Source organism: Python bivittatus, unplaced genomic scaffold (assembly GCF_059951505.1).
Source record: "Python bivittatus isolate LINGU-HERP-01145 unplaced genomic scaffold, Pbiv_v1 ctg000960_np1212, whole genome shotgun sequence".
In the NCBI taxonomy this organism is placed as follows: domain Eukaryota; kingdom Metazoa; phylum Chordata; class Lepidosauria; order Squamata; family Pythonidae; genus Python; species Python bivittatus.
In genome coordinates this window covers 7432701-7447234 of record NW_028277124.1, presented here as the reverse complement: position 1 = coordinate 7447234, position 14534 = coordinate 7432701, and the positions used below count along the sequence as shown (strand labels likewise).

At 38.3% G+C, this 14534-nt stretch overlaps 1 protein-coding gene across 2 annotated transcripts in view; it reads left to right on the top strand.

The window, feature by feature from the left end:
* SLC24A3 (solute carrier family 24 member 3) overlaps window positions 1-14534 on the top strand; it is a 199601-nt gene that overhangs the window by 125398 nt on the left and 59669 nt on the right. For both annotated transcript variants that reach the window (XM_088131436.1, XM_088131435.1), the window contains exon 3: window positions 2534-2610. In XM_088131436.1, the coding sequence (XP_087987562.1) occupies window positions 2534-2610 (77 nt within the window). The remainder of the gene's footprint in view (window positions 1-2533; window positions 2611-14534) is intronic.

The window sequence follows — 14534 nt, the reverse complement described above, 5'->3', positions numbered from 1 at the left end:
CTTTTGACAGGGTTATTGCAACTCATTGCTTCTGCCTCCTTAGCCCCAGTGAAGCTCTTTCCAGCATTTGCCTTGCAGGAATAACCTGCCCATTTTCCCTCTCCCAAAAAAAGCACCTGAGCCACATCAGACCTTTCACTAATACAGGCTTCCAGGTCACTTCTCCCATGGGCTTGGGCTTGGTGTGGGAAGGCTGTTTAGGATAGTGCTACAAATTTCCTTGGGGTTTTTCCCCCTTTTTTGGGGGGAGGGTAGGACTCCTTCACATTATAGCTGTATTTCCTCCCAAATCTCAAGTGTGAAATGTATGCAGTGGGGAACCAAAAAGTGGCACTCTTTGCTCCACCTCCCCCCTGTCCTTCCCAAGGAGGAGGTGGTAGAGGATCCAAAGAGATGCATGCAACCCTTGCAACTCATATTTACCATACTTGGACATGCCACTGGAAACCCAGCATTGGAGCGCTGCTTCAACCAAGGCAGCCTAATTGTGGCTTCATTTTGCTCCTTCTTTATGGTAGCAGAGAAGTTGCTATTACTAATTCTGCCTTTCTCAGAGGACCGCTACTTCTCCTTCAACAGAAGGAGCAGAATACTGTTGTGGTGGCAACTGACTTCTCTCTCCTTCTACTGCTGAACTGGTCTTCATCAGCCTGGGGGCTGGGTATAAAGCAGAGCAGTCTGGCTTGTTGCTTTTCTCGCCTGTTCTGTCCTAGTGCCTTCTTCTAGCTGAATTGGAGAAAGGCAGATCCAGGGGGAGGAAAGGAGGTGATGCCTACCTGTGTTCACAACTTCTGCTCACCTGCACACCCATTTCCCACAGAAAACCTCAAACTTTCTTGGATGGAAAGGCTGTGAATGAAGTACTGAGAGTGAGGGAGTAAGCTCATGCCTGCTGTTGGAGATGGAGTGGTATGAATGAATCAAACGTATGTAGGCTGTGGAAAATGAGTTGGAAGGCCATGTGTGGCCTACAAGTTTACAGCAACCTTCAGGTCTCCTCCCAACATGCTGTTACCTCTTTCTTACTTAACAAACCTGTTTTGCCACCATTTCTGTCAGAACCCAGCATCTGAATTTGTTGTTAGAGTGAAAATTCTTAATATCACCAGGATGAGTTTACTTCTGAGATGCTGAGATGAGAGAAAGAAGGGGATTGCTACATTCATGTTTGCCTTGTAATCTTTCTAGAGGGTGCTTCATGTTCATTGTTGGAAACAGGTTTGGCTGGGTCTTTTGGCCCTATGCAGCAAGATGCTTCTTCTGTGTTTGTGTTTCTGAGTTAAAAGACAGCTAGTTCAGGATCAAAACACCTCTTGTGATCAAAGACTGTTATCCTGGAATCAAACGTATCTCTGCTTCCACCCCAATATGCATATCCCTGCACCCCTTGGGAAGGTCCTCTGCTGTTTGAGAGAGGAAGGCTTTGTCTTGAAGTAAGAAACTGGGAAATGACATAAAAATGTTTCAAAAGCCTAGGTTCCTTGATGGATTTATTTCTACAGCATGTGCTTAGATGTTGCTGCTTTGAAGGGACCAATTAATAGAGAGAAACTACACCTTTTTCAGCAGTAGATATCACTGGACAAAAGAAGGGCTTGACCTGGGGCTTCACATTCAAGGTGTGAAAGGTGGAGAATGCCTTGTATTGACCAGTTCAGACTGAGAGCTTCATTTGCTTGCATTCCTGCTGACAAAATGACTCTGTATGTTAGTTGCTAAGCAGCATCAGCGCTCCAATCGTATTGGACTTAAATTTTATCTATTGGTTTCCAAATAAGCAGCTAGTTTGCCATTGTGGGAACTGATTCAGTTGGCTTTTCCTTTAAGCAGGCATGTGCTTCCATATATTCTTAAAATCTTAATCACTGTCTAAACATTGTAGTCCAGCAGCAAAGGTGCCATTAATAAGAAACATAGTTACATTATAAACAGAGATCTTTCCCACAATTAATATGCAATGGTAGTGGGAAGATAATGAATCCAGCCCCATCCACATTACAGTCACCATCACTGTTTCCCAGTTAATATACACATACTCTATCTGTACTCATTAGCACAGATTTAAAACTAATCAAATCAAATCTCTATTATGATCATAGACCGGCATAAAAACTAAGTAAATCCAGCTATTTGGGACTTGCTCCAAACTGCTAAAATCAGCAAAGAATCTGAACTGTAGAGATTATAAAACTCCCAAGTCTGTATTGCCATTGTCTCATTTTAATCAAGAATTTTTAAATTGGGCTTCTAAATTATGACCAACGTTATTACGGATTGTATTGTTTTAAGAATTTGATGGGTCTGTCAAGCCTGGTTACTGTAACATCAAATTTCATTATACATATTTACAGTTTGATATAAAATGGCCAAGTGAAGTAGTTTGGTAATAACAGGTATTGTAGGACAGTTTCCATGGCAGAGGAACATATAAGGATTGCCAGTCTACAAAAGCACTTGATTTGTTTAATTAATATATCTTTACTACAATACAAATGTTTCCAATGCTTTGATCTTTTTTCTTTTTCCTTCTCAGCTCTCCATGAATTCCCTGATGACATCTTTACAAATGAAGATCGGCGGCATGGAGCAGTAATTTTGCATGCCTTCTGTGTGAGTCATTATCTGCCTATATGTACATTATGTTGACTGTTTTAAGAGAGATAAAACAGCAGTGGATCAAATTAATATTGCCTGTTCATAGGTTTGTGCCTTAAAAATAATTAAAGGTTCTAGTTTTTAGTAGAAAAAGTGAAGACCTTAAACCAAAATAATCATTTTCATCAAAAATGCTGATTCAGAGGATACCATTGAAAAGCAAATACTGCATGTTTAAAAAGCTGATCTGCCCATTTGAATTCAACCGGCATCTACTGTATTCTGTCTACAAGGATGGTTCAAAGTTTCAGGGTTGAATTCCAGAGAGAATACTGAACTTTGTATCATACGTCTTTTCTCTCATTTCCTGGAAAAAATAGTAAATTAACTTTATTTGAACATTCTCTCTCTCTCAAAAAACAAAGATTCAGATCAGTATCCTCCATGTGCCTGGACTGATGCTCTGCATGGTAAAGATCAATTTGCTGGTTACTAATTGCTTTCAGCTTGATTCACATTCAAGAGCCAAGAAACTAAGATAGCAAGATGAAAGAAAGGGTAATACAGTTCTATGAAATCCCATACTGTTCCAGGTTTCCCACCACCACCACTTAGTTGCCCATTGTTTCCTCAGCTGGCTGGCTATCGGAACCACTTGGTGTCCACATTTTCTGCAATATTTCTATTATATTCAATAACCCAAGTCTTTGAGAAATGATTTATGATTGGATTCTTAAATTGCTTAACTTTAGGTCAAATAGGCAGTCCTATGATGATCAAATGATAATATCTAACCAAAATGATAAGCCATCATGCCAATCAAAGTTTATGTCTTTGGATCTTGCCCTCCACAACAGGCAAGCTTGGAATGCCAGCCTCACTTGAGGAAATTGAGGCAGTCCCAAGGGTGTTTGGGGGGGGGGGGTGTTACATGTGCAACATATGTAAAAAGGAGCAGGCTTTGATCACAAAGGCACCACCTTGACTTTTCTGACCCCCCCCCCTTCTTTCCAGACACCCTCAGCTGTAGTAAGCTCTTTTGCTTTCCAGTTGGCACTCCCTTTTGAGCATTGGTCAGTCAACTTATTTATACTTACAGTATTTCAATTCAATAATCACAAAATACTTACTGGGCACAAGAAAGTGAGGTGGCTGGTTCTTTATGAAGTCATTAGACTGTATGATGATTATGCTTATTAATTTAAGCTGGGGGTCAATTTTAATATTTTTTTCAGCATTTAATTTATCTGGTGGCTTAGCAGGTTACTCTGTACATGAAGTCCCACCTGTTACTTCCAAAAGAAAGGCCCTAAGTATAACATGGAAGATACTGTATGACAGGAAAAATAAATCACATGCCATTTTTACAAATTATAGCTGTATTTCTTTTTCTTTTTTGTATATGAGAAAGGTTACCCTTTCAGCCCACATTTTAATGGTTAGAAATTTTACACTCCTTATTTATAGGTTGTACAATCCCAGTGGGGAATTCTGAGTTATGTAGCAAAAATGGCAATCAAAAATTAAATTATTAAACATTAATACTACCTTCAAAACAGGAAGGTATCTATTATATGGTTTGCATCCAGTGGAAAGATAACCGTTCGAGACAAAAAAAGAATCAGTTGACTATAGTGTGACTTATATTAAATAACAGAGATTTAGAATGTGCTTAAAGAATAAAAAGTTTTAAGAGTGTAAGAAATAGTTGGTCCACCCAGTTCAGTGTGATCTATGCTAATTTGCAGCTTTGAATAAAGCACTCAGATGGGCCTCTTTAGGCTGTTTTTACATTACTGGAATGTAAATGTTACTTTGTTTCTGATCTTTGGTCAAAATAAATTGGACTGATTGATTGACTTGGTGCTACTGTCTAGGATTTCTTTTCTAGCCTTCCTACAGATGGCATGTCCTTCTGTCATTCCTACAGATGGCATGTAAACCGCCCAGAGTCACTTCCTAATGAGATGGGCGGTGACCAAATTTGAAATATAAAATAAATATAAATATAAATGTCAGGGATCACTCAGCCTTTTAGCCAACATCAGCTGTTACACTGAGCTGTGATCCTTTCTCTTCCAACGCAAACATAAATGAATAGCCACACGTATCTTTTTTGCCCTAGATCTGCTTATTGAAAAACTAATCCATATAGCAGAACAAATTATAGACCTGCATGCACATTGTGTTCTGACCTTCCATCTAAATTAAAATCAACTTTGAAATGCAGTAGGAACTAATGAGCTTTCTTGTGAAATCTGTTTCTTTTGTGTCACCGAGGGAATTATAAGAATTTAATTCTAATAGGCAATTAATTATTATTATTATTTGCTTATCTCTACTGTCCTTATTAGTTTATATATTTGACATTCTGCAACAAAAGATTATGTTTGCAGAGTGTTCTTGCTTGCTCTTGAATGTCCACACTAGCATTTATGTAACAGTGAAGCACTATTATAAAAAAGAAAACAAAATTAAAATTAGCATATAAAAAGCAACTATGAAAATAACATATTCTCTCATAGAAAATGATCTATGGCAGCACGAATTGACTTAAAACCAAACTGCTTGGGCTTTCATTGTCACCCTGTGTTTTGTAGACAGTGATGTCATCAGATATTATGCTCCTTGCCAAGGGTTCCATGTCTTAGATCAGGATTTTAATGGCTTTAGACTGGGGCAACCTGGTGAGATATCATAAATAGTATATACAAAACTGTGAGTAGCGTCTTGACATTGAGGGGAATCAAGATGCATGTAACATTGAATGCTATTACTAGTGGAATGTTTTAAGTCCCTGGAATCTGACTTACCAATTTGCCTGATCAATAGATCAGTGCCTTCTGTTTCCCACTCTGTAGCTTTCGGTACAGCTGTCCATAATCCTGGTTTGATCTAGATACCTGTCTTTGCAGGTCTGGTCAGTGGTTAGGATCTGTTTTGATAGCTATACTGAATCCTGAGTTTAAAAATTATACATAAACAGAATACTGTAAGAGGAATCATTTTGTTTTTGTCAGGAGTCCTGCTCTGAAAAGGGAGTCCAGGCTCCTCACCCTAGTTACCTTTGCCCAAAGTATTGTATTTTCTCAGTGTCCTCAGTGTCTAACCTTGTCTTTTATCTCGAGTTGGTAACTGAGAGAAAGATGTGACCTCTTCAGGAGATGGATTTATTTAGCTGAAAAGTTTTCAAGTTATGATTCCTCATCTGTGATGCAAGTGATTAGCCAAGCCATACTTTCATAAAAATGCAAGTGTCCACACCTTGCTGTTGATTCCAGGATTAGCTGTGGCTTCCCCTGTGCTGTTAGGTGATTCAGTTGTGACATTCAATAAAGGAATTCAAAATTACATAATGTATAAGAGCTGTATTCATTTGTGAGGTATTTAGCTTATTGTGCTATATCCAGTCCTTTTTTGCCACAAATAGACCAACAATCTGATGTGATGTGTTCCAGAAAAGGCTTAAACATAAAATTGTTTTTTATGTTAATGTGTATTGTATTTTTAACATTGTCTCCATGACAGTAGAATGGCTGGCAAAGATACCAGTCTTCCTATTATGAGAAAACTGAAAAGTTATCATAATGTGACTGCAAACATTATCAAGTTTGTAAAGGAGATAAGAAGTGAATGATGAGCTTGTGCTACATCTGGAGTTCTGATTAAAGAAAGCAAAAATCCATGCTGGGTCTCAACGTCTGATATAGTGTGAAAGGTTTTAGCTTTCTCATATCAACAGGACATGGTGGACAGTCTTTTTTGATCAAGAACCACATTGGGGGCAAACTTATAGCTACATTTTAAAAGTAGGCATGGCCAAGAAAATGGCACATATTACAAAGGACAGAGAACATGCTTAGAGCAAAAAGAACAACTTTATTAATCATTATTAATGAATTCCAGTAATAAGATATTCTGCCTCCAGTAAAGCCCAGCTGGACATTTCAAGATGTCTGCAAAAACAATGACATCTTAACAGACAGGATAGCGCAGTCTCTTGAATACAATTGCTTTTCTTCCTTTAACATGAATTGTTCTGACCCAGTTCTCTCTCTTATCTGTTAATACTTGTATAGCTATCACTATGTATATTTTTCATTTGTCATCTTCCTTTTCGTAAAGCTAATCCTAACCAGACTGTTTCCAAATGGCTTGCTTCCAAAATTCCCCAGTCACAGATTACCCACTTGTGCTCTAAAGGAAGAAAATTACTCTTAGAATGAGGGAAGAGCAAGAGGGCTGCGGTTGCTATTTGTTCATCCAAATCCACTCTGAGGCCCTAGACACAGGCAAGCTTTTATATGATACTCTGTTATCTCCAGAGATTACTAGCTCCACCCCTGTCCCACCAGATACTTTCTCCTAACTAACCTAACACCACCTAGTAGTTTTCAGGGATTAAGGATTTGAACCTAGGGAGAGAATGCAACCCTAGAGTTAACCTCATTGAAACCTTCAGCTGGAATACAGTTCAGTCTCTAAATTTATAAAGGCCATACATAGAATACACATCTGTACAGGAAAAACTACAAACCAACAGGCTTTTTCTTCTAGTACCTAAACATATGCAGTAAAAAGGAAAATGCTATCGCAGCATCTTACTATGTTTTACTGTATTTTTCTCTCATTTTTCCCAACAGCCCTTCCATGAGATAAGGTGATGAGACAACCACAGGCAACAAACTTGATGCTATTAAGGACAGCAGAAAGAAAGCCAGTCATATGTAGCTGTAAACCATTGAGATGTTCTATAGATGCAAGTAGTCCTTAGAGAAATGACTAATAACAGTTTGGTAATGTTTGGCTTATGGAGAGAATCCCATGGGCCTCTGTTTGGATGACCTTGAATTTGAATTTGGATTGCTCTCTTTGGTCCCAGTATAATACCATCCTCACTAATTTGATTGAGGATCTTTTTTTCTGGACACGCATGGTCCAGGTTTTGCAGCTTTAGTGACTTTTAACATTGTAAGCTGCCTAGAGTCTAATGGAGTTGGACTGTCTCCTAAATATCATTAATGTATGTGGGGTAGGGGGTAGATGGGATGAGTATCTAAACATAAAATCAGTCCTCTTTACTTGTCTGTCTTTATTTGCAAGCCTAAAAGTCACAGAGGTGGAAGACACTATGGTTACTGTGTTTTCTGAAAATCCACTAGAAATGCCTTCTCCAGAATAGAAGCTATAGCCAAGTATTTTGGAGATATTCCATTGGGGATTATTTCAATAGAGAATGGAAAGAGCATCCTGACCTTTCAACTACCATCCCCCCATTAAGATGGGCCTCCCCTAAAAAGTCTTGCTGGCCAGAATTGTGAATACTTCTAGATCAAACCTCAGTTTTTGCTTCAGTAACATTGGACTTCACCTTTGCAGCTCACCAATATTCCTCTATTGACTCCTAATCTATCTACTACCTTCTCTAGTATGTCCCTTGTCTGATTGCCCTTCTGTTTGTTACTAGTTTTCCCCAGTACCAGATCTGCACATGGAACTGATTTCTTGATTCAAACCATGGTTTGTAGTTGATACTATTTCCAGATTATTCCTCCCATGGTTGACCCGATTTTGGTCCATGGAACTTCCGTTATTATTTCAGAGTTTAAAATATAAGCAAACAGTGGGTGGCTATGAAGAGGACATTGAGTAATTCAGAAAAATAGAATCAAAGTGACATTCAAATGATTATGTTGCTGCAAACGAACTATATTCAGCAATATTGTTCATGAAACTAACATGATAATGTTACTTCAGTTGACATTCCATTTAGTGATTTTTATCAATGTATGTTATATTCCCTATTCATTTGTTAATCAATAACATTAATGTGTGTGTGTAAATATGTATGTATAACACAACTAAGTTCTGCTTTCTAGCAGCTGCTGTACCTGTCATATTTACAGGAGTCTTTCTCCCTCCTCTAAATAGAAAGGAGCAACAAATTTGTCTTCCTTAGAACAGTCTATGAAAGCCATTAGTACATTTCTGACATCTCTGCAACCTAATAAGTTGCCATTTATTAGGCAAATATGCTAGCTCTATGAAACACAATGGCTTTTTTCTGTTCTATTAAACAGTAATACAGGTAGTCCTCAACTTACGACCACAATTGGGACCGTAATTTCCATTGGTAAGTGATGCAGTCATAAAACAAGTTGTCACGTGACCGCATCACTTGGGATAGCAATCCCGGCACTCCATTGCTATCATTAAGCGAATTCTACCAGTCATTAGCAGAGGATCCACCCCAATCCAAGCCATTCCGGTCTTGGTTCCTCCCAGCCTTGAGCCTCAGTAAGGTAAAGGACTGCCTCAACTACCCCCACTTGTCTATCTCCCCCCCCATCTCTGCCCTTTTGGCCACCCTGCACCCTGCCTTGCGGGGCGGCAAGCAGCCCCAGAACTGTGCAGCTCTGGGGCTGCTTGCCATGCTGTGGCTCATGGCCTTCTTGGCCCTCCTTCCCCCTTCGCTTGTTTGCTCGCTCACATGCACCACACCCTCCTTCCCTCCTTTGCTTGCTCAAGGACTCTCCAGGGTCACTTCCAGCACTGAAGGACTCTCCAGGGGTGCTTCCATTGGAAGCTGCTGGCCATTCATGAGGCTTTCTCCTTCCTCCTGCTTCTTCAGCACAGCGTGAAGGAGGCATGGGTGCATGCAAGTGAATGAAGGGGGAAGGAGGGCGCAGTGCGTGCAAGCGAGGGAAGGAAGGCATGGTGCATGCATATGAGCAAGCAAAGCAGAGAAGGAGGATGCGGTGCATGTGTGCGAGTGAGAGAAGGGGGAAGGAAGGCGCTGGTACATCCAAGCGGGCAAAGGAAGGAAGGAGGGCACGGTGCATGCACGTGAGTGAGCGAAGGAGGGAAGGAGGGTGCAGTGCACACCAGCGAAGAAAGGCCAGGATGGGTGGGGGAGACTTACCTGAGCGATTTGCGATCTCACCTGCCGGCTTCCCCATTGACTTTGCTTGTGGGAAGCTGGCAGGGAAGGCTGCAAATGGCGATCATGTGATTGTGGGGTGCTTCACAAATGGTCATAAGTATGTTGGCTGGCAAGGTAGTCTTTAGATTAGAGATTCATGAGCATGCATGGACTTAAACTGGGCTTTGCTTGGAGAAAGGTAGTGCACAGTATTAGTGTAAACTAATTTTCTTTGCTTTTTCTTATTTCTTATCTCATGTCTTCAGTCTATTTGGCTTATTATTTCATCTTCCTTTTCTGCATTCTACATAGAGTTCTTGATCTTGAAAAGAATAGGTGTGATGGATATATATGTATGTACTTTGTATTTTACAGCTACCATCTTTTTAGTGTTCTTCTAAATAAATAAATGACAATATTTCTTATTTTAAAATATAACTGAAACTAAATTAGATGGGCTGTTGGCCTGATCCAGGAGAACTCATTCTGTGTGATTAAATTATTATTAAATAAGGGTATAAATTTTACTGGAAAGTTGTCTGAAATATTTATGACACATTCATTCATTCATTCATTCATTCATTCATTCATTCATTCATTCATTCATTCATTTAAACATTTGGGATGTCAAAGCATAGTTTTCCTGGGCCATTTAACATAATAATATCATGAGTGTTTAGAAAACACTTAAACTAAAGCAATAGTTACAAAGAGCATATAAAAGCATCAGCAGCAGACAGACTAATTTTATAATAAAAAACATGAGAGAACATATTACGTATTTTAACTTCTAGTACCAAGGGATGGAGTAACAGAAAATAGTCTAAGCAAAAATATTTTGTTTGTATAAAAGAATGAATTTACATTGAGAAGGATTAAAGGATGCTGAAAATTATCTAAATGAAATTGATATATGTAATTCTATCCAGCGTTACAAATCTGATAATATGATTGGGTGGGGGTTATGGTCTAGAAAGAAATCCAAAGTTTTGTTTAGAATCTGGGAGAGTATGTGTTCTAATCCTGCCTTGGGCATGAAAGTCAGCTGGGTGATTTTGGGCTAGTCATTCTCTCTACTGGCTGACTGGTACTGGCAAGCTACATCTGAAAAATGCTGCCAAGAACACTATATGGATTTATTTCTGTAGTCATTAGGAGTCAGAATTGATTCAAAGGACCATAACAATTACAACATGGTAAAACTGTCCCAAGAAACCATCTGAATCTGGAGATTTCTTATTCCTGCAGTAAAGGTTTACCTACCTAAATAAAAGTCTTCGTATATTTATCTCGACATTTATGGAACAGACAACTTTTAAATTAAAATCATTAGAGAAACACAGTAGGGTAGTTTATTTTATTAGATAGATATGATTTTATTCCTTCTCAGGATTCCAAGTACAAGATATCTAATTCCTTTCAGAAAATTTGGGGGAAATGAAAAATGAAATGTAATGAACCAATATATACTTTCTGAAGCTGTGTAAAGAAAAATATATAGGGCATATTTAATGGATCACTTGGACTCAAGACTGGGATCCCTAAAATTGAAATGTGGGCTTGGAGGCAGATGATCAATTACTGACTTAAGAAGTACAGATTTGTTTCCCTTAGCTCTGGAAGATGACTACTTACTGAACAGAAAGTAATATCATATGGACTTTCTGTAGAACTTATTTTACTTCTTGGGTGAGAACAGGCAAAACATGTTTTTCTTTGAAGGCTAAATTACTGTATACAGAATATTAGAAAGAAGTACTTAGGTCTGAAAGAATAGGAAAGTGGGGGCTGCAAAATTTCCTTGGAAACCTGCAGTTTTTTGAAATACACTTTGAAATACACTCCCAGATTTGAGGGAAAAAATAGGGCTAGGCATGTTTTCTAACCTGCACTTCTGTAGATTAGATATTCTAAAACCCCTTTAGCTGAACCCACTTGGCCGTGCTTATCTGGAAATTGAAACAATACAGTATTTCCTATTGTCATCAGGATCATTGTAAGAGTTATAGTTTGCTCCTGTTATGCTGACAGAATGGGTGAGTTTTATATTATGCTTTTTCTCTCAGATATGAAAATTCAATTCTCTGCATGGAAGCTAAATGCAGCATAGCTGCAGTGAAAACATTACCAAATATTGCTTTATTGGTGTTTGTGTTTTTTGTAAGTTTTGCTGATCATTGATTGTAAATAAAGATATTCAGTCATTCAGTGTGTGTAGTATGTGTGTATGTGTGTGTGTTAAAAAGTTAAAATTGAAAAGACTGGTATAGTTGGACCATATACATTTGTTAATGCTGAACAATAAGCCCATAATCTAAAAGTAAGTATTAAAAATTAGATTTGTTATAAGATTGTTTTCAATAAACAGCTTAGAGAATCTGCTAGTGAAAAGGGAAAAACCTTTACACATTCCAGTTTGCCATTTACATGTGCCTTTGTCACTCAAACTTTCTGTATATGTTGTAAAAAAAGGAATTTTTATACCCATTCTTTTAAACATCAGAAAAGCATAGGCCCAATCCATTCAGAATCATTTTAGCTCTCCCAAGGATGAAGGAAATTATTATGGTCACACAGTCAGCCAGATATTTAGACTGGATTTGGCATTTTTGTCCACCTATTCAGTCCTTCCCAAGGACCTAGGATAGGCAGATGTTGTTTAATAATATTAAAAGTACTGTCACAGATGTAAGCTATTCCAAGTAAAGCTGCCTTTTGCAATTGACTAATGGTGATTTTGTCAATACCGATGGTGTTCAAGTGGTGCTCCAGATGTTTTGGAATTGTACCCAAGGCACTTATTACTATTGGTATTTGCTTTCTTTTGCCACAGTTGTTCTACTTCTATTTGCAGGTTTTTATATTTTGTGATTTTCTCCAGTTTCTCCAGTTCTTTCTCTTCTATTCTGCTGTTTCCAGGTATTGCAATGTCCACTATCCAGACTTTTTTGCCTTTCTTATCAATAATTGTTAAGTCTGAGGTGTTATGTTGAAGGTGCTTGTCTGTTTGAATATTATTATTTTTATTATTATTATTTCCAAGTATAATCAAAACAGTGATCAATTTTATTATAAAGATTTTTTTTAACATTTGATAGCATGGGATTTGGAGCAAATATAGAACCAAACACATAACCTATTCAGACATCTGAAGTCTTCAGTGGTGGAAACCAATCTTCTGTACAATCTTCCACTGGCATTGCAGGAATGTAGAAAAACGTCTTATCATCAGATACTGTTGGGAAAGGTATCTGTTGACTGGGCATGAAGATACCTCTCAAAGTGGCTTAGCTTCCTACAGGGCATTTATTACCCTGCAATGAAAAGATAATTAATCTAGGGAGACATTATTATTTAGATGTGATTTTTTTATAAAACTAAAACTGGTTCCAATTGTTTAGGAATTGAAATAAAGTAATTTTATGGAATTACCTTTCTTCATTGGAACCTATCCTATGGAAATTTGATGTGCTGTGTATTACAGAGAACATCCTTGCATGTGCTTTTGTAGCATTTTCCCTCAGAGAATAAGACTTTCCTGTTCTTATATATGAATTATAGTAATACCCAGTGATTCCAGACTAGCTTGTATAAGATTGAGTGTGACTTGGAGGTTCTGCATTGCTTTTGCATTTGCACAAAGCTCTACACAAAGGGATGGGGCATGTGGAATTGGTGAAATGAATGCAAGAATCATTGTGCAGGGGAAAGCATGTGAGTTGATATTAATTCAGTATTTAATATAATCAGCATTTGACTTGTAATGCTGGTACTGAATCTGTCTAGGCATGGGCAGAAATGTTACTGGAAGCTGAATAACAATATTGTTTATTTATATGGAAATCACTTGAAATTAGAATAAAAATGCAAAAGCAACAAGGAGCACATAGAAAAATATAAACATATAAAAGATACATACATATGAAATAAATACAAATGAAAAAGAGAACCATTTACCCACCACAAAAGTGCAGAATTAATTATTAACTTCAAGTGCTTTTAAATGTGTGACAATTATTTAGCATCAGAAACGATGTACACTACGGGGGGTCATACAGTATTTTTCCAGATGTATATGAAACAGGGTATGAAATGGATATAGTTTCTGTACTGCATATTGCACATTATGTAACCCTTACAGAGAATGCTATTTAGTCCCTTCCCTTGCTCTTAATGTGTATACTAAAGCACTGATGAGTCCCCAAGCGTTAGATCCATCTGGGGAGGAGGAAGGAAGAAGCAAGGATGGCAAAGGCAATGTGCTGATTTCCAGGGTAATTCTCCTAATTGCTCAGACCAGTCAGCATAACCAACTTGGGCTTGATTATCCATTGGGAACAAGGAAATCACTTTCATCTTTTGGAGCTGCATGGTCATAGGTGGGCAGAGACTGTGTCTGCCTGCCTGTCAGTGATTAGTCCAAGATCTATGGGTAGGCTTGAAATATTATATTATAGCAAAAGCCAAATATGCAGATTTATAACACCAGTCCTCAGATTGGGCATGGCCCAAATTAGGAAAAGAATTCCGTAGGTTGTCCTTAAAACATATTTGAAAATATACTGAGTTGTTTTTAGACGCATACAGATACTCACCCATTTTCCTGTAAAGAACTGAGGAGCAGTTGGACGTTGAAGGAAGTTGCTGAGAAAAGTCTGTTAGACATTTCAGCTACCCCGCACAGAACTATAGGGTACAGTGTTCACATTTTTCCTGCAAGAAGACCAGGAATTACTATCAAACCAATCAGATGCAGATATGCACCTGTCTGACCTTTAGGATCAGAAATTGAGGAGGTTTGGACCTGTTTCATATTTCAATGGGAGTCCATCAGGGAATTTCTCAGCTGTAGGCTGGGCTGGGAAGGTAAAGAAACATCCCAGAAGGCAGCAGTGGCAAACCACTTCCAGATTGTTTTCAAAGATTCAGTTATTTTTTTCTGTGTATTGTCGAAGGCTTTCACGGCCGGCATACGATGGCTGGTGTGGGTCTTCCGGGCTGTGTGGCCGTGTTCTGG